The 22,227-nt window shown below is 39.9% G+C and overlaps 1 protein-coding gene across 1 annotated transcript in view; it reads left to right on the top strand.

Annotated features, from left to right (window-relative positions):
• LOC133661331 (forkhead box protein P2-like) overlaps positions 1 to 22,227 on the top strand; it is a 309,673-nt gene that overhangs the window by 268,415 nt on the left and 19,031 nt on the right. The window contains 2 exon segments of the mRNA XM_062064460.1: positions 19,136 to 19,223; positions 21,626 to 21,713. Of these exon segments, the coding sequence (XP_061920444.1) occupies positions 19,136 to 19,223; positions 21,626 to 21,713 (176 nt within the window).

The raw sequence follows: 22,227 nt of genomic DNA, 5'->3' as shown, positions 1-22,227 counted from the left end.
TCAGACCTGCGAGGCACTGAAAAGGTCTTGTCCTGACTCACCTGCTGAGAATAACGGCTCTAGAGTAGTCAATGTACGGCTTGGAATACTTCCCTTTGTTGTATAAACGCCAATATAATTGTGCCTCCAGTCAAGCATGCTGATAGCAGCACAGTCTGAAGCTGCATGAGTGCTGCTGGCACGGAGGAGCTGCGGTTCAATGCAGAGAAACATGAATTCCAACGTGTCCACTACATTTTTCAACAAAATTGCATAAAGCGCTCGCTGAAATGCGAGGTTTGTGAGATATTGGACGTAACAAGCTAATATTTATATGCCGCCATGACCGCTTTGACTTTGCCGACAGCTCTTTGGCAGGGTTCAGGGGCACTCCATAACAAATCTTCCTACGCGGCGTGGAAAGGCCTGATAGGTTTGTGTGTGTGGAGGGCGGCGGGGAGGGGGTGGGGGGGGGGTGTCGTCAGGAAGCTAATGGCTATACGCGCACGGCCGCACACTCACCTCCATCCACAACAAAAGAGCCGCCATTGAGTTGTTGTCACGGCGAGGCGGCGGAGCGAATGAACTCTTCATGCTCCATCAACAATTTAGTTAATTAGCTCATTTGTAATTGGCCGGCTTTGTTGCCGGGATGTCAGCGAGGGGACATCAAAAAGGAAGGAAGGTGTTTGCGGCGCCGGCGATTACAGGTTATCACGCCGCCACTCAGCCACTCTTTCATTTGAATATTCTAATTACGTTTGTAATTAACTGTGAAATAACGATCTTGTGTGTGTGACTTGTTTTTTTTTTTGATTGTTGCAACTTGTTTGGGCTTTTACAGGAAGCTCCTCCAGCTTGAGAAAGACGTCAAATGGAATATTACTCCTGAAGTAAAGGCTGAATTATGCTACGCACCTCCAAAAAAAGCTAACTACCATATTTTCCGCTCCGGTATATAAGCCGCACCCACTACCTTTTAAAAGAAAAACATATTTTTACCATATATTAGCCGCACCGGATATACAGTGCAGGCCAAAAGTTTGGACACACCTTCTCATTCAATGTGTTTTTTTAATTTTCATGACTATTTACTAGGGCTGCAACTAACGATTAATTTGATAATCGATTAATCTGTCGATTATTACTTCGATTAATCGATTAATAATCGGATAAAAGAGACATACTACATTTCTATACTTTCCAGTATTTTATTGGGGGAAAAACAGCATACTGGCACCATACTTATTTTGATTATTGTTTCCCAGCTGTTTGTACATGTTGCAGTTTATAGATAAAGGTTTATAAAAAAAAAAATAAAAAAATAAAAATACAAAATAATAAAAATTGCCTCCGCGCATGCGCATAGCGTAGATCCAACGAATCAATGACTAAATTAATCGCCAACTATTTTTATAATCAATTTAATCGATTAGTTGTTGCAGCCCTGCTATTTACATTGTAGATTGTCACCGAAGGCATCAAAACTAGGAATGAACACATGTGGAGTTATGTACTTCACAAAAAAAGGTGAAATAACTTAATTGATTGAGACTTTTATTAGTAGATTGCACAGTACAGTACATATTCCGTACAATTGACCACTAAATGGTAACACCGGAATCAGTTTGTCAACGTTAATCAATTCATGGAAAACATGTTTTGTATTCTAGTTTCTTCAAAATAACCACCCTTTGCTCTGATTACTGCTTTGCACACTCTTGGCATTCTCTCGATGAGCTTCAAGCACACCTGTGAAGTGAAAACCATTCCAGGTGACTACCTCTTGAAGCTCATCGAGAGAATGCCAAGAGTGTACAAAGCAGTAATCAGAGCAAAGGGTGGTTATTTTGAAGAAACTAGAATACAAAACATGTTTTCGGTTATTTCACCTTTTTTTTGTTAAGTACATAACTCCACATGTGTTCATTCATAGTTTTGATGTGACAATCTACAATGTAAATAGTCATGAAAATAAAGAAAACGCATTGAATGAGGAGAAGGTGTGTCCAAACTTTTGGCCTGTACTGTATATGTTGTGAAATTAGTTATTTAACATAAAGATTTTGTAAATGTTTATTTACATACCATAATTGTTTCCAAACGGTGTCTTTAACACTGCAGTAAAACGGCTGATCAAACAAAACAGAAGTCATCGTCATGGATCCACTAGCTGCGGAAGCTAAACAGACTCAATAACTCCACAGTGACGTTATTTGTAGCATACAGAAAAAAACTAGAGATGTCCGATAATGGCCTTTTTGCCGATATCCGATATTCCGTTATTGTCCAACTCTTAATTACCGATTCCGATATCAGCCGACACCGATATATACAGTTGTGGAATTAACACATTATTATGCCTAATTTTGTTGTGATGCCCCGCTGAATGCATTAAACAATGTAACAAGGTTTATATTGTAGCGTCCCGGAAGAGTTAGTGCTGCAAGGGGTTCTGGGTATTTGTTCTGTTGTGTTTATGTTGTGTTACGGTGCGGATGTTCTCCTGAAATGTGTTTGTCATTCTTGTTTGGTGTGGGTTCACAGTGTGGCGCGTATTTGTAACAGTGCTAAAGTTGTTTATACGGTCACCCTCAGTGTGACCTGTATGGCTGTTGACCAAGTTGCCTTGAATTCACTTGTGTGTGCGAAAAGCCGTAGATATTATGTGATTGGGCCGGCACGCAAAGGCAGTGCCTTTATGTCCGTGTACACAGCGGCGTTTTAAAAAGTCCTGAATTTTACTTTTTGAAACCGTTACCGATAATTTTGAAACATTTATCGGCCGATAATGTCGGCAGTCTGATATTATCGGACATCTCTAGTTTTGATGCCTTCAGTGACAATCTCCAGTCATGAAAATAAAGAAAACGCATTGAATGAGAAGGTGTGTCCAAACTTTTGGCCTGTACTGTGTATGTTGTGAAATGAGTTATTCACATAAATATTTTGTAAATGTTTATTTACATACCTTAATTGTTTCCAAACGGTGTCTTTAACACGGCTGATCAAACAAAACAGAAGTCATCGTCATGGATCCACTAGCTGGGGAAGCTAAACAGACTCAATGACTCCACAGTGACATTATTTGTGAGATCCCCATTAGCTGTTCATGCTAGCATACAGAAAAAAAAAAACGTTTTGCCCATCCGACGAATCAAATTGGACTACGACAGTCCCGCGTCAAAAAACAGCCTATAGCGTGAACGCTGTTCATATTTTCCGTCCGGACCAGAGTGTCATGATCCTTGGCCCGGATCATGTTTTTGTTATGTTCTGTTAGTTTTGGACTCCCTTAGTTCCTGTTTTTGTGCACCCTTGTTTGTTTTTAGTTACCATGGGTGCTTATTGTTTCCACCTGTCTCTGATTGGTCACCTGTTTCCCGAGCACTAATCAGAGGGACTATTTAATCCTGCCTTCGCCGGTCAGTCGGCCTGGCTTCATTGTTTGCTTCTTGCTACCGTTACGTGAGTATTCCTTGTCTCTAGTCCATGCTAAGCGTTAGCCTTAGCGTCCAGTGCGATCGGCACGTTTTTCCTCTGACTTGTTTCCCGTTTTTGGTACTTGCTGGATTTCGACAATAAATCCATACTTGCCAACCTTGAGACCTCCGAATTCGGGAGATTGGGGGGGAGGGGGCAGGGGGGTGGTTAAGGGGGGAGGAGTATATTTATAGCTAGAATTCACTGAAATTCAAGTATTTCTTATATATATATATATATATATAATATATATATATATATATATATATATATATATATATATATATATATATATATATATATATATATATATATACACACTACCGTTCAAAAGTTTGGGGTTACCAAACAATTTTGTGGAATAGCCTTCATTTCTAAGACCAAGAATAGACTGTGGAGTTTCAGATGAAAGTTCTCTTTTCCTGGCCATTTTGAGCGTTTAATTGAGCCCACAAATGTGATGCTCCAGAAACTCAATCTGCTCAAAGGAAGGTCAGTTTTGTAGCTTCTGTAACGAGTTAAAGTGTTTTCAGATGTGTGAACATGATTGCACAAGGGTTTTCTAATCATCAATTAGCCTTCTGAGCCAATGAGCAAACACATTGTACCATTAGAACACTGGAGTGATAGTTGCTGGAAATGGGCCTCTATACACCTATGTAGATATTGCACCAAAAAGCAGACATTTGCAGCTAGAATAGTCATTTACCACATTAGCAATGTATAGAGTGTATTTCTGTAAAGTTAAGACTAGTTTAAAGTTATCTTCATTGAAAAGTACAGTGCTTTTCCTTCAAAAATAAGGACATTTACATGTGACCCCAAACTTTTGAACGCTAGTGTATATATATATATATATATATATATATATATATATATATATATATATATATATATATATATATATATATATATATATATATATATATATATATATAGTACACATTAATGAAAACACAGTTCTACTAACTGTACTGTACTTGCTGCTTACTTAAAAAAAAAAACAACAACTTACCTTTCACTATTTGAGTAGCCTTTGTTCTGCCATTTGAGTACTGGCGAGCGATCCCTGAATCCGGGAACATATCCTTCACGGAATTGTTGAAAATATCCGCAAAATGAGAACGGGATGTTGCTTTCAGCTATCAGCATAGCCATCTTTGTCTCGGCATATGTTACACCCTCGGGTCTCCATTTTGCAAGGTGGCCCATAATACTGGGCTGTGACCGGTGCTGCGTTTCCGCCGCCTTGTGCTTCTCTGACCGTTACTACTTGCCGTAGTTTTGAAGCAATGCATGATGGGAATCTGGATCTTGTGTGTCAGTGTATTAACGTGCCGGCTGGAATAAACACACGCTGAGAAATAGCTCCGTGCCTGCCTACTTTATGGGTTATAGATAAAACTATGGATAACGGAGACATATATAATAGTCTCCTTTTCAGGTGAGAGAGGACGCTAAAGGCAGTGCCTTTAAGGCACGCCCCCAATATTGTTGTCCGGCTGGAAATCGGGAGAAATTCGGGAGAATGGTTGCCCCGGGAGACTTTTGGGAGAGGCACTGAAATTAGGAAGTCTTCCGGAAAATTCGGGAGGGTTGGCAAGTATGAATAAATCATGTTCCTACCTGCACGTCCTGTCCGGAGTGGTCAGTCCGCATCCCGGGGGAACAAACCTTGCAGCAAGCTGCGACCCCCCCGCACGTGACACAGAGCACCGACCCACCCACAAGTGTACGCGGCTAACGCGGCTACGTCTTTTAGCGCCACAGAGAGCTCGTCGGGGGCTCGCCAGCCGCCAAAAAAAAAGAACACAGAGGAGCGATTAGAAACGCCGACGGTGACACGCTTCCTCGGCACAACAAAAGACGACTAAACGCCGCCGCTGTCACACCCGTAACCCTCACCCAGCTCGCGACACGGAAACTGTCATCTGAATCTTGACGCCCGCTTTATGTAACCCTGTTTTTAAAAAACGCCGCTTGTGTTGTGGCATCTCTGGGAAAAACATGAAAGGACTTTGTGTGTGTGTTCGTGTGTGTGTGTGTGTGTGTGTGTGTGTGTGTGTGTGTGACACCGACAATCACCGCTTCGAGGCATGCCACCGAGCAGCCATCTTTGTTCCGGATGACGAGCCCGCCTCCTTTGTTGGCGTCTGTTTTCATGTGCAGCCTGTACCAAACCAGCCTCTGACTCCAGCGCTTCTGTTTTGTCGCAACCTTTCAACTTCCCGCCTTCCGCTTCTCCCGCTCGCATCACTTTGCAAGCTTAGTTGGGCCTCTGACCTGTCGGGGGTTTTTTTGTTTTGTTTTTTACTCCCAAATAACCCGCTAAGCTACCTCCGCGATATCCGGTGAGCATACATGCTATAGGATGTCTCCCGTACTGATGTATGATAATCCTGCAGCAGCTTGCCTCCTCATGCGTGAAGGCCTCCACCTGCATAAACGCATCCAAGTCAAAAAGTGACTCGCTTCAATCCAATGGAGTTCATCGTGCGTAAAAATGCAGCTTGTTAGCTTTTCTGGCTCTTTTTCCCCCCAATAAACACTCACACTTGTGCTTCGTATCGATGCGATTTATGGCTCTTGGAAGGGAGCCGGATCTTGAAGAGCTGTTCAAAAGACTGGCTTATAGTTGTTGTTGTTTTGTTTTTTTTTACAATCACTACACTGCAAAAAGTCAGTGTTCAAAAACAAGAAAAATAATTTAAAAATGAGGGGTATTTTATTTGAACTAAGCAAAATTATCTGCCAATAGAACAAGAAAATTCGGCTTGTCAAGACTTTCCAAAACAAGTCAAATAAAGCTGCAAGCAGCGATGGACGGGACCGACTTTGAGGGCTCATAAAATCCAAACCGGAGCAGTAATTAAAACTCTTTCATCAACTTTTAATCAGAAGGGTTCAATCTCTCTCCTGTGCTAGTTTGAAGCCGACACGACAAACGCGCTCAGAGGAGATAATGTTTGAAAAAAGGTGACTGTTTTTACACAACTTTTGTTTTGAAGGGGGAATTGCAAACTTCCTGTTGATTTTTGCTGGGGGTTGTCAGTGTATGGAATATAGGTCCAAGCATACTTGCCAACCTTGAGACCTCCAATATCGGGAGGTGGGGGGTTGGGGGGGGGCGTGGTTGGGGGGCGTGGTTATTTACCGCTAGAATTCACCAACTCGAGTATTTCATATATATTTCATATATATACACACACATATATATATATATATATATATATATATATATATATATATATATATATATATATATATATATATATATATGTATGTATATATATACATGTATGAAATACTTGACTTTCAGTGAATTCTAGCTATATATATATATATTTATTTTATTTACATAAAAGAAATACTTGAATTATCTATCCATTAAATGGCAGTATTGTCCTGTTTAACTTCTCTGTTCATGACTGAGAAATCATTTCGGCCACTGTGTTCAATGGAGAAGTATGTTCTACATATTTACAGGCAACATACACCTTCCCCTTCGAACTGTCCTGGATGAACTGAAATTCTTGTTTCCATTCGTTTTGGAACTTGCAAGTGTATTTATATTGTGGGAAAGTGGACGTGAGAATAGGCTGTCCCCACTCAGTCTCAGGTCCGCATTGAGCTGGAGGGGGCGTGGCCTCCAGCTCCGGCTGAATACCGGGAGTTTGTCGGGAGAGGCGCTGAATAACGGGATTCTCCCGCTAAAAACAGGAAGGTTGGCAAGTATGGGTCTAAGTGAGACCTACATAGAGGTTTTTGTTTCATGTCTCTACGACATTCCTACTGGGAGTTACAGGCAGTTTTGTCTGTGTTTTCTTCCTAGGGGGCGCTAGAGCGCAATTCTGAGTTTTGGGGTTTGGTTTTTTGATTAGATCGCAATTTTCGCCAGTCCTGATGTGTGTGTCCAATTTGGTGACATTTTGAAGCATTTTAAGGGGGTCAAATTACAGCTCAAAGAGGCGGCGGTATAATAATAAAACGCTAGAAATACAATAGGGTCCTCTGTCCCAAAGGGACTCTGTCCCTAATTAGCTAACCTCAATGAACCCAAAAATACCTTAAAATAAGTATATTCTCACTAATAACAAGTGCACTTTTCTTGGTAGAAAAAAAAAGAGACCTTTTTGCTCAATATGTTGAAAAATATTCTTAGATTAAGTAAATGCTAGTGCCATTATCTTGACATAATGATATGCGCTCGGCATTACATTTCTTGAAACCAGCAAACTTATACTAAAAACTAATTTATTGTTCTTAATGGAAAGGCAACAAGGCAAGCGCTTGTTACTCTCGGGGTCTCCTAGCCGCTCAGGCAAATCATATTGTCTAAAAATGCATTTTTCCATGGATAACATGACATCATCGCGCCAAGTGCGTGCTCTTTCAGTCAATTAGTGCGCATATATACAGCCCGGCCCCCGGCCAAACATTTTTTAATTGTAATTTTGAGGAATTTATATGAATGTGCATGAACTATTTCTGTTCAAAATTGTTAGAAATGTTAAATGTTTAAATATTAACTGTCAGTTTACTGTACTGTGCCAACTGTACTATAATATGAGTATTTTTAATTGAACATAAAACAGCAAAGTCCATTTGGCTGTCATCTGTTTTTAATTATGAGACACAATTGTGTCAAAATCATGATTTTTTTTTTTCATGCTTGAAATAAGAAATGATTACTTTAAAAAAGTAGTTTTCTACTTGTGAGTGTTGATGACACAACAGTTGATATTCTAGTTTCAAGCATGTTTTACTCAATATAGCTCATCAAATCTCAGCAACAAGCTGTAATATCTTACTGACATCATTTAGGACCAAAACGCTTAAAACAAGTAAAACCCTCTCACATAAAATCTGCTTAGTGAGAAGAATTATCTTATCAGACAGAAAATAAGCAAATATCACCCTTATTTGAGATATTTCATCTTACTTAGATTCCAGTTTTTGCAGTGTAGTATCAGTTATACCAGGGGTGTCAAACGTACGGCCCGAGGACCGGATCAGGCGCGCGAACAGGTTTTATCCGGCCCGCGGGACGAGTTTGCCAAGTATAAAAATGAACCTGAAATTTTTGAATGAAAGAAACCGCTGTTCTAAATGTGTCCACTGGATGTCGCAATAGCAATTCTTTGTATCTTTGTAGATGATGATACAAATGTACAAAATAAAGCAGATGATGTTAGTACACTAGTCGAGGAAAATGATCAAACTACATAAATAACATCCTGTAATTTGATTTTGATATAATCTTTTTATATTGATGGATTGGAAATGAACACCAATGAGTTGACGGATGTGTGTTGGCCCTGCGATCAGGTGGCGACTTGTCCAGGGTGTACCCCCGCCTTCCGCCCGATTGTAGCTGAGATAGGCTGCGGCACCCCCCGCCTCCCCAAAAGGGATAAGCGGTAGAAAATGGATGGATGGACTAATGTTGTAACACATGGCTTGGCATTGTCTTGCTGAAATAAGCAGGGGCGTCCATGGTAACGTTGCTTGGATGGCAACATATGTTGCTCCAAAAGTTGTATGTACCTTTCAGCATTAATGGTGCCTTCACAGATGTGTAAGTTACCCATGTCTTGGCCACTAATACACCCCCATACCATCACACATGCTGCCTTTTACACTTTGCCCCTATAACAGTCCGGATGGTTCTTTTCCTCTTTGGTCCGGAGGACACGACGTTACCAATTCATTAAAAAGTGTTCTTATTTTGACAGTTTTGGAAAATATTTTCATCAAGTGTACCGCGGTAGCACTTTATTGACTTTATTTATTACCAATTTATTTTAAAAAAAAAAAATTCTTTTTTCTTTTGGCACATTTTTGAATGAAAAGTGTCCTAAGAAAGCACTTTATTAACTGTATTTATCACTTTTAATTCCAATTTATTGAAATGTCTTATTTTCAATATTTTTACCATTTTTTAAATCAAAAGTCCTCCGAGGTACCACTTTAATCACCTTATTTGTTAACAATTGATTAAAATGTTGTATTATTTTCACCATTTTGGCAAAGATTTTCATCAATAGTGTCCCTATGGTACCACTTTATTGACTTTTTATTTATTACTTTATCATCAATTTATTAAAATATATAATTATTTTCAAATTTTTGGTGAATATTTTAATCGAAAGTGCTCTGACTTACCACTTTATTAACTTTATCACTTTATTTATTACCAATTTATTAAAATATATGATTATTTTCACATTTAGTGTCCCATTGTACCACTTTATAGACTTTTTATTCATCAGGTTATTACCAATTTATTAAACTGTATCATTATTTTCAAAATGCTTGCGAATATTTTCATCAAAAGTACCTCATTATTAACTTTATTTATCACTTTATTACCGTTGTATTATTATTTTTAAAAAATTGACGAAGATTTTTTCTCAAAAGTGTCCCAAGATACCACTTTATTGACTTGATTTATTGAAATCTATTCTTAGTATAAACATTTTGGCAAATATTTCAATCAAAAGTGTCCGGAGGTACCACTTTATCTAATTGATTTTTTTTTTTATCAGTTTATTAAAATGTATTACTATTTTCAAAATATTAACACTACCTTTATTTATTACCAATTCAGTAAAACTCATTCTTATTTTCACAATTTTGGAAAATATTTTCATCAAGTGTACCGCGGTAGCACTTTATTGACTTCATTTATTACCAATTTATTCAAATGTATATTTTAATTTTTTTTTTATTTTGGCAAATATTTGAATCAAAAGTGTCCTAAGAAAGTACTTTATTAACTGTATTTATCACTTTTAATTCCAATTTATTGAAATGTCTTATTTTCAATATTTTGACCATTTTTTCAATCAAAAGTGCTCCGAGTTACCACTTTAATCAACTGTATCATTATTTTCAAAATGCATGCGAATATTTTCATCAAAAGTACCTCATTATTAACTTTATTTATCACTTTATAACCGATGTATTATTTTTTTTTAAATTTTGACAAAGATTTTTTTCTCAAAAGTGTCCCAAGATACCACTTTATTGACTTTATTTATTGAAATCTATTCTCAGTATAAACATTTTGGCAAATATTTCAATAAAAGGGTCCGGAGGTACCACTTTATCTAATTGATTTTTTTTTTTAACAGTTTATTAAAATGTTTTTCTATTTTCAAAAATGTTAACACCGTACTACCTTTATTTATTACCAATTCATTAAAACTTGTTCTTATTTTCACAATTTTGGAAAATATTTTCATCAAGTGTACCGCGGTAGCACTTTATTGACTTCATTTATTACCAATTTATTAAAATGTATATTTTAATTTGTTTTTATTTTGGCAATTATTTGAATCAAAAGTGTCCTAAGAAAGCACTTTATTAACTGTATTTATCACTTTTTAATTCCAATTTATTGAAATGTCTTATTTTCAATATTTTGACAATTTTTTCAAACAAAAGTGCTCCAAGTTACCACTTTAATCACCTTATTTGTTACCAATTTATTAAACTGTTTTATTATTTTCACCATTTTGGCAAAGGTTTTCATCAATAGTGTCCCCATGGTACCACTTTATTGACTTTTTATTTATTACTTTATCATTAATGTATTCAAATATATTATTCTTTTCAAATTTTTGGTGAATATTTTAATCAAAAGTGCACTGACGTACCACTTTATTAACTTTATCACTTTATTTTTCACCAATTTATTAAAATATATGATTATTTTCACATTTAACGTCCCATTGTACCACTTTATTGACTCTTTATTCATCAGGTTATTACCAATGTATCATTATTTTCAAAATGCTTGCGAATATTTTCATCAAAAGTACCTCTTTTTGATAACTTTATCACTTTATTCCTCACCAATTCACACAAACGTATGATCATTAACCCTTACCGGCGAATACACACTGTATATTTGGAGGGCCCAATCAGAAAATAAGGTAGAAGTGACATGTTTTTGTAAACAACGACGTCTCACTCCAACTTTTTGTCGACGAATAAGGTGCGTCCTTTTTAATGATTTGAAAAAAAAAAAAAATATTCGTGTCTGCCACCTTCTTCCTCCTCCTCTTCCTCGGTCTTGTGGAATTATTAATGCACAGTAAGACACGCTGCCATTTGAATATTTCATAAACGCATGTAGTAATCTCCCTGTAATCGCCTCGCTAACTGGCCGCCAGCAGAAGGTGTGTGTGTGTGTGTGTGTGTGTGTGTGTGTGTGTGTGTGTGTGTGCAGGAAGACACTGCAGACACAACCCAAAAAAAAAAAACCCCAACCCGCCCAAAAAAAGCCCCCCTCTTCCCTCCTCTCCTCCTGCATCCTTTGCAGCGTCCTCCTCCCTCGCTCAAGCAGCTGTAATTCCTGACACGCGCCATACATCAAGTGCATAAGATAGCATTATGGGCAGTGGAATGAAAAGGGTATTTGCAACATTAGTTCCCCTCATCCTGCGAGGGACGTGATTAAATGATTAATGAAAGGCCCGGCCTGCATCCTGAAACAGCAATTAGGCATGCGGGTGCAGGAGTACTCCCTCATGCATCCTTTTATTCCCCCCCTCGAATGCCAGCTTACTGGCGTGAAGTGATAGCCAGGCACTATTTGTGCCTAAATGATCACTCTGCAAGCTAACCTATAATTAGTGCGCGTAATAAAGTGGCGGCTTTGGCATTTCCCGAGCATCCCAACTCAAAGCCGCCTTTGTGAGTTTGTCACCGATGATCATTGGGGTAGCGGCTCATTACTGTACAACACTTCAAACCCCCTTTTTATTGGGGCGCCATATTTGCACGCGTGGGGATTAAAGGTCTGTCGTGATGGCGCTTTTGTCTTCTACAATGGCGACAAAACCCCCTCATTGACTGTCCGGGCTGTCTGGTGTGTCTCTTTCCTCTAATGAGGCAAGTTGGAGGAGATGCTTTTGTGTGTCAAAATGTTGCCCGGTGTTAAATTGTGCGCATTGTTTTGCCGTTGCGCTGAGCTAGCTCCTTTTTTAGCCGTCTAGGAAGCTATTGTCATGTTAAACACGGGCGCCACACGCCGCCATGTTGCTTCTAATTAGCTGGTTTCACAGCGGAACAATGCCCAAAGATAACTCCCCCGACTATGACACCGGGAGTGGAACCGTGATAATCACGCTTTGGGACCAACCGCGGTTTGGGAGGAGGAGGTTATCATCTCCAATAATTCTGTTCAAAAATGTGTCATCGTGGCAGAAGAAATAGAGCAAAAACAAATGTCCACTGCAGTGGACGCTGGTTCTAGGAAGGATAAGCTCCTCCTCCAGCGTCCTCTGCAGTGGACATTTGTGTTTCGCTTAATAAGGTCATTTTTTCCCGAAATGTGTAAATTTGACAAAAGAACTAGAGCAAATGTCCACTGCAGAGGACGCTGGAGGAGTAAGAGGTTATCTTCCCTAGAACCAGCGTCCACTGTAGTGGACGTTTGTGTTTGTCATGATTAGGTTATTTTACCCAAAATGGGTAATTCTGACAAAATAAATAGAGTTAAAACAAATGTCCTCTGCAGAGGACGCTGGAGGAGTAAGGGGTTATCTTCCCTAGAACTAGCGTCCACTGTAGCGGACATTTGTGTTTCTCATAATAAGGTTATTTTACCCAAAATGGGTAATTAAAAAAAAAAAATAGAGTTAAAACAAATGTCCACTGCAGTGGACGCTGGTTCTAGGGAAGATAACCTCTTACTACTCCAGCGTCCTCTGCAGTGGACATTTGTGTTTCGCTTAATAAGGTAATTTTTTCCCGAAATGTGTAATTTTGACAAAAGAACTAGAGCAAATGTCCACTGCAGAGGACGCTGGAGGAGTAAGAGGTTATCTTCCCTAGAACCAGCGTCCACTGTAGTGGACGTTTGTGTTTGTCATGATTAGGTTATTTTACCCAAAATGGGTAATTCTGACAAAATAAATAGAGTTAAAACAAATGTCCTCTACAGAGGACGCTGGAGGAGTAAGGGGTTATCTTCCCTAGAACTAGCGTCCACTGTAGCGGACATTTGTGTTTCTCATAATAAGGTTATTTTACCCAAAATGGGTAATTTAAAAAAAAAAAATAGAGTTAAAACAAATGTCCACTGCAGTGGACGCTGGTTCTAGGGAAGATAACCTCTTACTACTCCAGCGTCCTCTGCAGTGGACATTTGTGTTTCGCTTAATAAGGTAATTTTTTCCCGAAATGTGTAATTTTGACAAAAGAACTAGAGCAAATGTCCACTGCAGAGGACGCTGGAGGAGTAAGAGGTTATCTTCCCTAGAACCAGCATCCACTGTAGTGGACATTTGTGTTTCTCATAATAAGGTTATTTTACCCAAAATGGGTAATTTTGACAAAATGAATAGAGTTAAAACAAATGTCCACTGCAGTGGACGCTGGGGGAGAAGGTTATCCTCCTGAGAACCAGCGTCCACTGTAGTGGACATTTGTGTTTGTCATGATAAGCTTATTTTACCCGAAATGGGTAATTCTGACAAAATAAATGGAGTTAAAACAAATGTCCTCTGCAGAGGACGCTGGAGGAGTAAGGGGTTATCTTCCCTAGAACTAGCGTCCACTGTAGTGGACATTTGTGTTTCTCATAATAAGGTTATTTTACCCAAAATGGGTAATTTAAAAAAATAAATAGAATTAAAACAAATGTCCACTGCAGTGGACGCTGGTTCTAGGGAAGATAACCTCTTACTACTCCAGCGTCCTCTGCAGTGGACATTTGTGTTTCGCTTAATAAGGTAATTTTTTCCCGAAATGTGTAATTTTGACAAAAGAACTAGAGCAAATGTCCACTGCAGAGGACGCTGGAGGAGTAAGAGGTTATCTTCCCTAAAACCAGCGTCCACTGTAGTGGACATTTGTGTTTCTCATAATAAGGTTATTTTACCCAAAATGGGTAATTTTGACAAAATGAATAGAGTTAAAACAAATGTCCAGTGCAGTGGACGCTGGGAGAGAAGGTTATCCTCCTGAGAACCAGCGTCCACTGTAGTGGACATTTGTGTTTGTCATGATAAGGTTATTTTACCCGAAATGGGTAATTCTGACAAAATAAAAAGAGTTAAAACAAATGTCCTCTGCAGAGGACGCTGGAGGAGTAAGGGGTTATCTTCCCTAGAACTAGCGTCCACTGTAGCGGACATTTGTGTTTCTCATAATAAGGTTATCTTACCCAAAATGGGTAATTAAAAAAATAAATAGAGTTAAAACAAATGTCCACTGCAGTGGACGCTGGTTCTAGGAAGGATAACCTCCTCCTCCAGCGTCCTCTGCAGTGGACATTAGTTGTTGCTCTATTTCTTTTGTCAGAAATACACACTTCAGGAAAAAATATCCTTCAGTGAAAAACAAATGTCCACTACAGTGGACGCTGGTTCTAGGGAAGATAACCTCTTACTACTCCAGCGTCCTCTGCAGTGGACATTTGCTCTAGTTCTTTTGTCAAAATTACACATTTCGGTAAAAAATGGCCTTATTATGCGAAACACAAATGTCCACTACAGTGGACGCTGGTTTTCAGGAGGATAACCTTCTCCCCCAGCGTCCTCTGCAGTGGACATTTGCTCTAGTTCTTTTGTCAAAATTACACATTTCGGTAAAAAATGGCCTTATTATGCGAAACACAAATGTCCACTACAGTGGACGCTGGTTCTCAGGAGGATAACCTTCTCCCCCAGCGTCCATTGCAGTGGGAATTTGTTTTAACTCTATTTATTTTGTGAGAATTACACATTTCGGGTAAAATAACCTTATTATGAGAAACACAAATGTCCATTACAGAGGACGCTTGAGGAGGAGGAGGTTATCCTCTAGTCCTCTGCAGTGGACATTTGCTCTAGTTCTTTTGTCAAAATTACACATTTTGGTAAAAATGGCCTTATTATGCGAAACACAAATGTCCACTGCAGTGGACACTGGTTCTCAGGAGGATAACCTTCTCCCCCAGCGTCCTCTGCAGTGGACATTTGTTTTAACTCTGTTTATTTTGTGAGAATTACACATTTCGGGTAAAATAACCTTATTATGAGAAACACAAATGTCCACTTCTAGGGAAGATAACCTCCTACTCCTCCGGCGTCCTCTGCAGTGGACATTTGCTCTAGTTCTTTTGTCAAAATTACACATTTCGGTAAAAATGGCCTTATTATGCGAAACACAAATGTCCACTACAGTGGACGCTGGTTCTCAGGAGGATAACCTTCTCCCCCAGCGTCCACTGCAGTGGACATTTGTTTTAACTCTATTTATTTTGTGAGAATTACACATTTCGGGTAAAATAACCTCATTATGATAAACACAAATGTCCATTACAGAGGACGCTTGAGGAGGAGGAGGTTATCCTCTTGTCCTCTGCAGTGGACATTTGCTCTAGTTCTTTTGTCAAAATTACACATTTTGGTAAAAAATTGCCTTATTATGCGAAACACAAATGTCCACTACAGTGGACACTGGTTCTCAGGAGGATAACCTTCTCCCCCAGCGTCCACTGAAGTGGACATTTCTTGTAACTCTATTTATTTTGTGAGAATTACACATTTCGGGTAAAATAACCTCATTATGCGAAACACAAATGTCCACTACAGTGGACGCTGGTTCTTGGGAAGATAACCTCTTACTCCTCCAGCGTCCGCTGCAGTGGACATTTGCTCCAGTTCTTTTGTCAAAATTACACATTTCGGTAAAAATGGCCTTATTATGCGAAACACAAATGTCCACTACAGTGGACGCTGGTTCTCAGGAGGATAACCTTCTCCCCCAGCGTCCACTGCAGTGGAAATTTGTTTTAACTCTATTTATTTTGTGAGAATTACACATTTCGGGTAAAATAACCTCATTATGAGAAACACAAATGTCCATTACAGAGGACGCTTGAGGAGGAGGAGGTTATCCTCTTGTCCTCTGCAGTGGACATTTGCTCTAGTTCTTTTGTCAAAATTACACATTTTGGTAAAAAATTGCCTTATTATGCGAAACACAAATGTCCACTACAGTGGACGCTGGTTCTCAGGAGGATAACCTTCTCCCCCAGCGTCCACTGCAGTGGATATTTAATCTAATTCTTTGTCAAAATTACAAATTTCGGTAAAAAATTACCTTGTTAAGCGAAACACAAATTTCCACTACAGTGGACACTGGTTCTAGGAAGGATAACCTCCTCCTCCAGCGTCCTCTGCAGTGGACATTAGTTGTTGCTCTATTTCTTTTGTCAGAAATACACACTTCAGGAAAAAATATCCTTCAGTGAAACACAAATGTCCACTACAGTGGACGCTGGTTCTAGGGAAGATCAATCAATCAATCAATCAATGTTTATTTATATAGCCCTAAATCACACGTGTCTCAAAGCCAGCTTCCTCTGCAGTGGACATTTGCTCTAGTTCTTTTGTCAAAATTACACATTTCGGTAAAAATGGCCTTATTATGCGAAACACAAATGTCCACTACAGTGGACGCTGGTTCTCAGGAGGATAACCTTCTCCCCCAGCGTCCACTGCAGTGGACATTTCTTTTAACTCTTTTTATTTTGTTAGAATTACACATTTCGGGTAAAATAACCTTATTTTGAGAAACACAAATGTCCATTACAGAGGACGCTTGAGGAGGAGGAGGTTATCCTCTTGTCCTCTGCAGTGGACATTTGCTCTAGTTCTTTTGTCAAAATTACACATTTTGGTAAAAAAATTGCCTTATTATGCGAAACACAAATGTCCACTACAGTGGACGCTGGTTCTCAGGAGGATAACCTTCTCCCCCAGCGTCCACTGAAGTGGACATTTGTTTTAACTCTATTTATTTTGTGAGAATTACACATTTTGGGTAAAATAACCTTATTATGAGAAACACAAATGTCCATTATAGAGGACGCTTGAGGAGGAGGAGGTTATCCTCTTGTCCTCTGCAGTGGACATTTGCTCTAGTTCTTTTGTCAAAATTCCACATTTCGGTGAAAAATTGCCTTATTATGCGAAACACAAATGTCCATTACAGTGGACGCTGGTTCTCAGGAGGATAACCTTCTCCCCCAGCGTCCACTGCAGCGGACATTTGTTTTAACTCTGTTTATTTTATGAGAATTACACATTTCGGGTAAAATAACCTTATTATGAGAAACACAAATGTCCACTACAGTGGACGCTGGTTCTAGGGAAGATAACCTCTTACTACTCCAGTGTCCTCTGCAGTGGACATTTGCTCCAGTTCTTTTGTCAAAATTACACATTTTGGTAAAAAATTGCCTTATTATGCTTAACACAAATGTCCACTACAGTGGACGCTGGTTCTCAGGAGGATAACCTTCTCCCCCAGCGTCCACTGAAGTGGACATTTGTTTTAACTCTATTTATTTTGTGAGAATTACACATTTCGGGTAAAATAACCTTATTATGAGAAACACAAATGTCCATTACAGAGGACGCTTGAGGAGGAGGAGGTTATCCTCTAGTCCTCTGCAGTGGACATTTGCTGTAGTTCTTTTGTCAAAATTACACATTTCGGTAATAAAATTACCTTATTATGCGAAACACAAATGTCCACTACAGTGGACACTGGTTCTCAGGAGGATAACCTTCTCCCCCAGCGTCCACTGCAGTGGACATTTCTTTTAACTCTATTGATTTTGTGAGAATTACACATTTCAGGTAAAATAACCTTATTATGAGAAACACAAATGTCCATTACAGAGGACGCTTGAGGAGGAGGAGGTTATCCTCTTGTCCTCTGCAGTGGACATTTGCTCTAGCTCTTTTGTCAAAATTCCACATTTCGGTAAAAAATTGCCTTATTATGCGAAACACGAATGTCCACTACAGTGGACGCTGGTTCTCAGGAGGATAACTTTCTCCCCCAGCGTCCACTGCAGTGGACATTTCTTTTAACTCTATTTATTTTGTGAGAATTACACATTTCGGGTAAAATAACTTTATTATGAGAAACACAAATGTCCACTACAGTGGACGCTGGTTCTTGGGAAGATAACCTCTTACTCCTCCAGCGTCCTCTGCAGTGGACATTTGCTCCAGTTCTTTTGTCAAAATTACACATTTCGGTAATAAAATTACCTTATTATGCGAAACACAAATGTCCACTACAGTGGACGCTGGTTCTCAGGAGGATAACCTTCTCCCCCAGCGTCCACTGCAGTGGACATTTCTTTTAACTCTGTTTATTTTGTGAGAATTACACATTTCGGGTAAAATAACCTTCTTATGAGAAACACAAATGTCCACTACAGTGGACGCTGGTTCTTGGGAAGATAACCTCTTACTACTCCAGCGTCCTCTGCAGTGGACATTTGCTCCAGTTCTTTGTCAAAATTACACATTTCGGTAATAAAATTACCTTATTAAGCGAAACACAAATGTCCACTACAGTGGACGGTGGTTTTCGGGTGGATAACTTTTGCTTGAGGAGGAGGAGGTTATCCTCTCGTCCTCTGTAGTGGACATGTGTTGCTCTGCATCTTTTGCCACACATGAAAAAAGGCCGTGTTATGCAAAACCCAAATGTCCACTTCAGAGGACAATAGAGGACGGGGTTGCTTCTTTTCAGGTGTAAAATCTCCATTTTTTCTTTTTTTTTTCCAAATCTTCCTGTTATGCAAAACCCAAACGTCCACTTCAGAGGACGTTGGTTGCCCCCAATATTTGCTGACTGCGTGTACTTGCAGGCACCTCAACAACGAGCACGCCCTGGATGACCGCAGCACAGCCCAGTGTCGGGTCCAGATGCAGGTGGTCCAGCAGCTGGAAATCCAAGTAAGTGTCTCCACCTTTTCGCCGACCGACTCGCCAAAAAGAAAAAGGAGTCCGAGGCGGCTCCGACAAAGCCGGCAAACAAAAGGATCCTCAGGCCTGACAGCCAAAGCCATTACGGCTCTTTTAATTGAATTAAGCGTGCGCTTTATTTTCCCCGGCTTTCTCGTTCCAATTAAGAGCGAGCGCGCCTCTCCCTGCCTGCCGTGTTAATTAACTGCACTTTGCACCTGAAGAAAGCTCAAAAGGAGGGAACTATTTTCAGTAGGTGGAGCGTGACCTTATTAAGAAGTCACGCTGGCGAGATAATGAGAGCACTGATTGAGCGACGTTACTGCTCGGCGACATGTGCTCAGAAACAAATATTCCGACAGTATGTACGTTATGTACAGCCCTCACATTGCAGTAAGCCTTTTTATGCAAATTAAGAGTGGACTAGTCAGTGTAGTCATGGCTACCAACTCCCGGTACTTGGGAATCGTTACCGGTACCCATTTTTTTGTTAGTAGATATTCATTGTTTTTGATGGTAAAAACTATTTTTTTAATGCAACATTTGTTTTATTATCACATTTTATTATGACATTAAGTTGCAAGTCCAAGCATTAGATGTCAGAGTTACACATTTTGGAAACAAAATCCCTGTTACACAAAACACAAACACAAACCCCGTTTCCATATGAGTTGGGAAATGGTGTTAGATGTAAATATAAACAGAATACAATGATTTGCAAATCCTTTTCAAGCCATATTCAGTTGAATATGCTACAAAGACAACATATTTCATGTTCAAACTCATCAACTTCATTTTTTTTTGGCAAATAATAATAAACTTAGAATTTCATGGCTGCAACACGTGCCAAAGTAGTTGTGAAAGGGCATGTTCACCACTGTGTTACATGGCCTTTCCTTTTAACAACACCCAGTAAAGGTTTGGGAAGTGAGGAGACACATTTTTGAAGTGGAATTCTTTCCCATTCTTGCTTGATGTACAGCTTAAGTTGTTCAACAGTCCGGGGGTCTCCCTTCTCACATTGCAGGTGCCACACATTTTCAATGTCTGGACTACAGGCAGGCCAGTCTAGTACCCGCACTCTTTTACTATGAAGCCACGTTGATGTAACACGTGGCTTGGCATTCATTGTCTTGCTGAAATAAGCAGGGGCGTCCATGGTAACGTTGCTTGGATGGCAACATATGTTGCTCCAAAACCTGTATTTACCTTTCAGCATTAATGGCGCCTTCACAGATGCGTAAGTTACCCATGTTTTGGGCACTAATACACCCCCATACCATCACACATGCTGGCCTATAACAATCCGGATGGTTCTTTTCCTCTTTGGTCCGGAGGACACAACGTCCACAGTTTCCAAAAACAATTTGAAATGTGGACTCGTCAGACCACAGAACGCTTTTCCACTTTGTATCAGTCCATCTTAGATGAGCTCAGGCCCAGCGAAGCCGACGGCGTTTCTGGGTGTTGTTGATAAACGGTTTTCGCCTTGCATAGGAGAGTTTTAGCTTGCACTTACAGATGTAGCGACCAACTGTAGTTACTGACAGTGGGTTTCTGAAGTGTTCCTGAGCCCATGTGGTGATATCCTTTACACACTGATGTGGCTTGTTGATGCAGTACAGCCTGAGGGATGGAAGGTCACGGGCTTAGCTGCTTACGTGCAGTGATTTCTCCACATTCTCTCAACCCTTTGATGATATTACGGAGCGTAGATGGTGAAATCCCTCAATTCCTTGCAATAGCTGCTTGAGAAAGGTTGTTCTTAAACTGTTCAACAATTTGCTCAGGCATTTGTTGACAAAGTGGTGACCCTCGCCCCATCCTTGTTTGTGAATGACTGAGCATTTCATGGAATCTACTTTTATACCCAATCATGGCACCCACCTGTTCCCAATTTGGATGTTCCAAATAAGTGTTTGATGAGCATTCCTCAACTTTATCAGTATTTATTGCCACCTTTCCCAACTTCTTTGTCACGTGTTGCTGCCATCAAATTCTAAAGTTAATGATTATTTGCAAAAAAAAAAAAAAAGTTTATGAGTTTGAACATGAAATATGTTGTCTTTGTAGCATATTCAACTGAATATGGCTTGAAAAGGATTTGCAAATCATTGTATTCTGTTTATATTTACATCTAACACCATTTCCCAACTCATATGGAAACAGGGTTTGTAGATTGATGCTCGGCCGCGGCGTAGAGGCGAGTGCCCGCCCCACGCCCGCGCTTCACCTCTCCGCAGCTGCTGCCCACCTCGTCTATGGCCTCGCTGACCTACATTCTACTATTGACAAAAAGATGAAATGCTATTTTGTGTGTTTTTTTTTTACCTCTGCGGCGTGCTCGCTTCGGCCGCCGTTAATTGACTCGCCTCTTCTTCTCCTTCCCGCAGCTTTCGAAAGAGCGCGAGCGTCTCCAGGCCATGATGGCCCACTTGCACATGCGGCCCTCCGAACCCAAGTCATCTCCCAAACCAGTGAGTGCATATTGCTCCTACTGTAAACAGCCACCGTGGAATGGGCAACTATTCCATGGCGAGGAAGGGGGGGTCATTTCTCTGTGATGGATATAATGGTGAAAACAACCTGTTGGCGGGCTGATGGCGTCGCGAGCGCAGTCAAGTGTCATTTTAGCAACACATTACAGCTGAATGTTGATATAAACACTACAATTGCTGCTCAAATGGATCTTAAAAAAAGAAAGAGTAAAGTGTCTTTGAAGGAGAATCCAATGTGGCTTTATTATATTCCAAAACATTGCTTTTTTTTTGTTTGCAAAAAGTTTTATAGAAGGACATGAACTTCACACCAGCGCAAGTCAACATCTCCGAAAAGGAGTAGGAAGAAATTGCCATGATTCTCCGCTCGCTCTTTCAAAAAAAAATGCCGCTCAAAACAAACAGGAAAGAAAGAAAGAGTGGCTAATTGCTAATTGATGTACTGAGAATGGGTCACGCATTGAATGGGGTGGTGCATATTTTTAAATACTAAATGT

Source organism: Entelurus aequoreus, linkage group LG12, assembly GCF_033978785.1.
Source record: "Entelurus aequoreus isolate RoL-2023_Sb linkage group LG12, RoL_Eaeq_v1.1, whole genome shotgun sequence".
Taxonomy (NCBI): Eukaryota; Metazoa; Chordata; class Actinopteri; order Syngnathiformes; family Syngnathidae; genus Entelurus; species Entelurus aequoreus.
The sequence above is the reverse complement of the archived record's forward strand: the minus strand, read 5'-3'. Positions and strand labels throughout refer to the sequence as shown.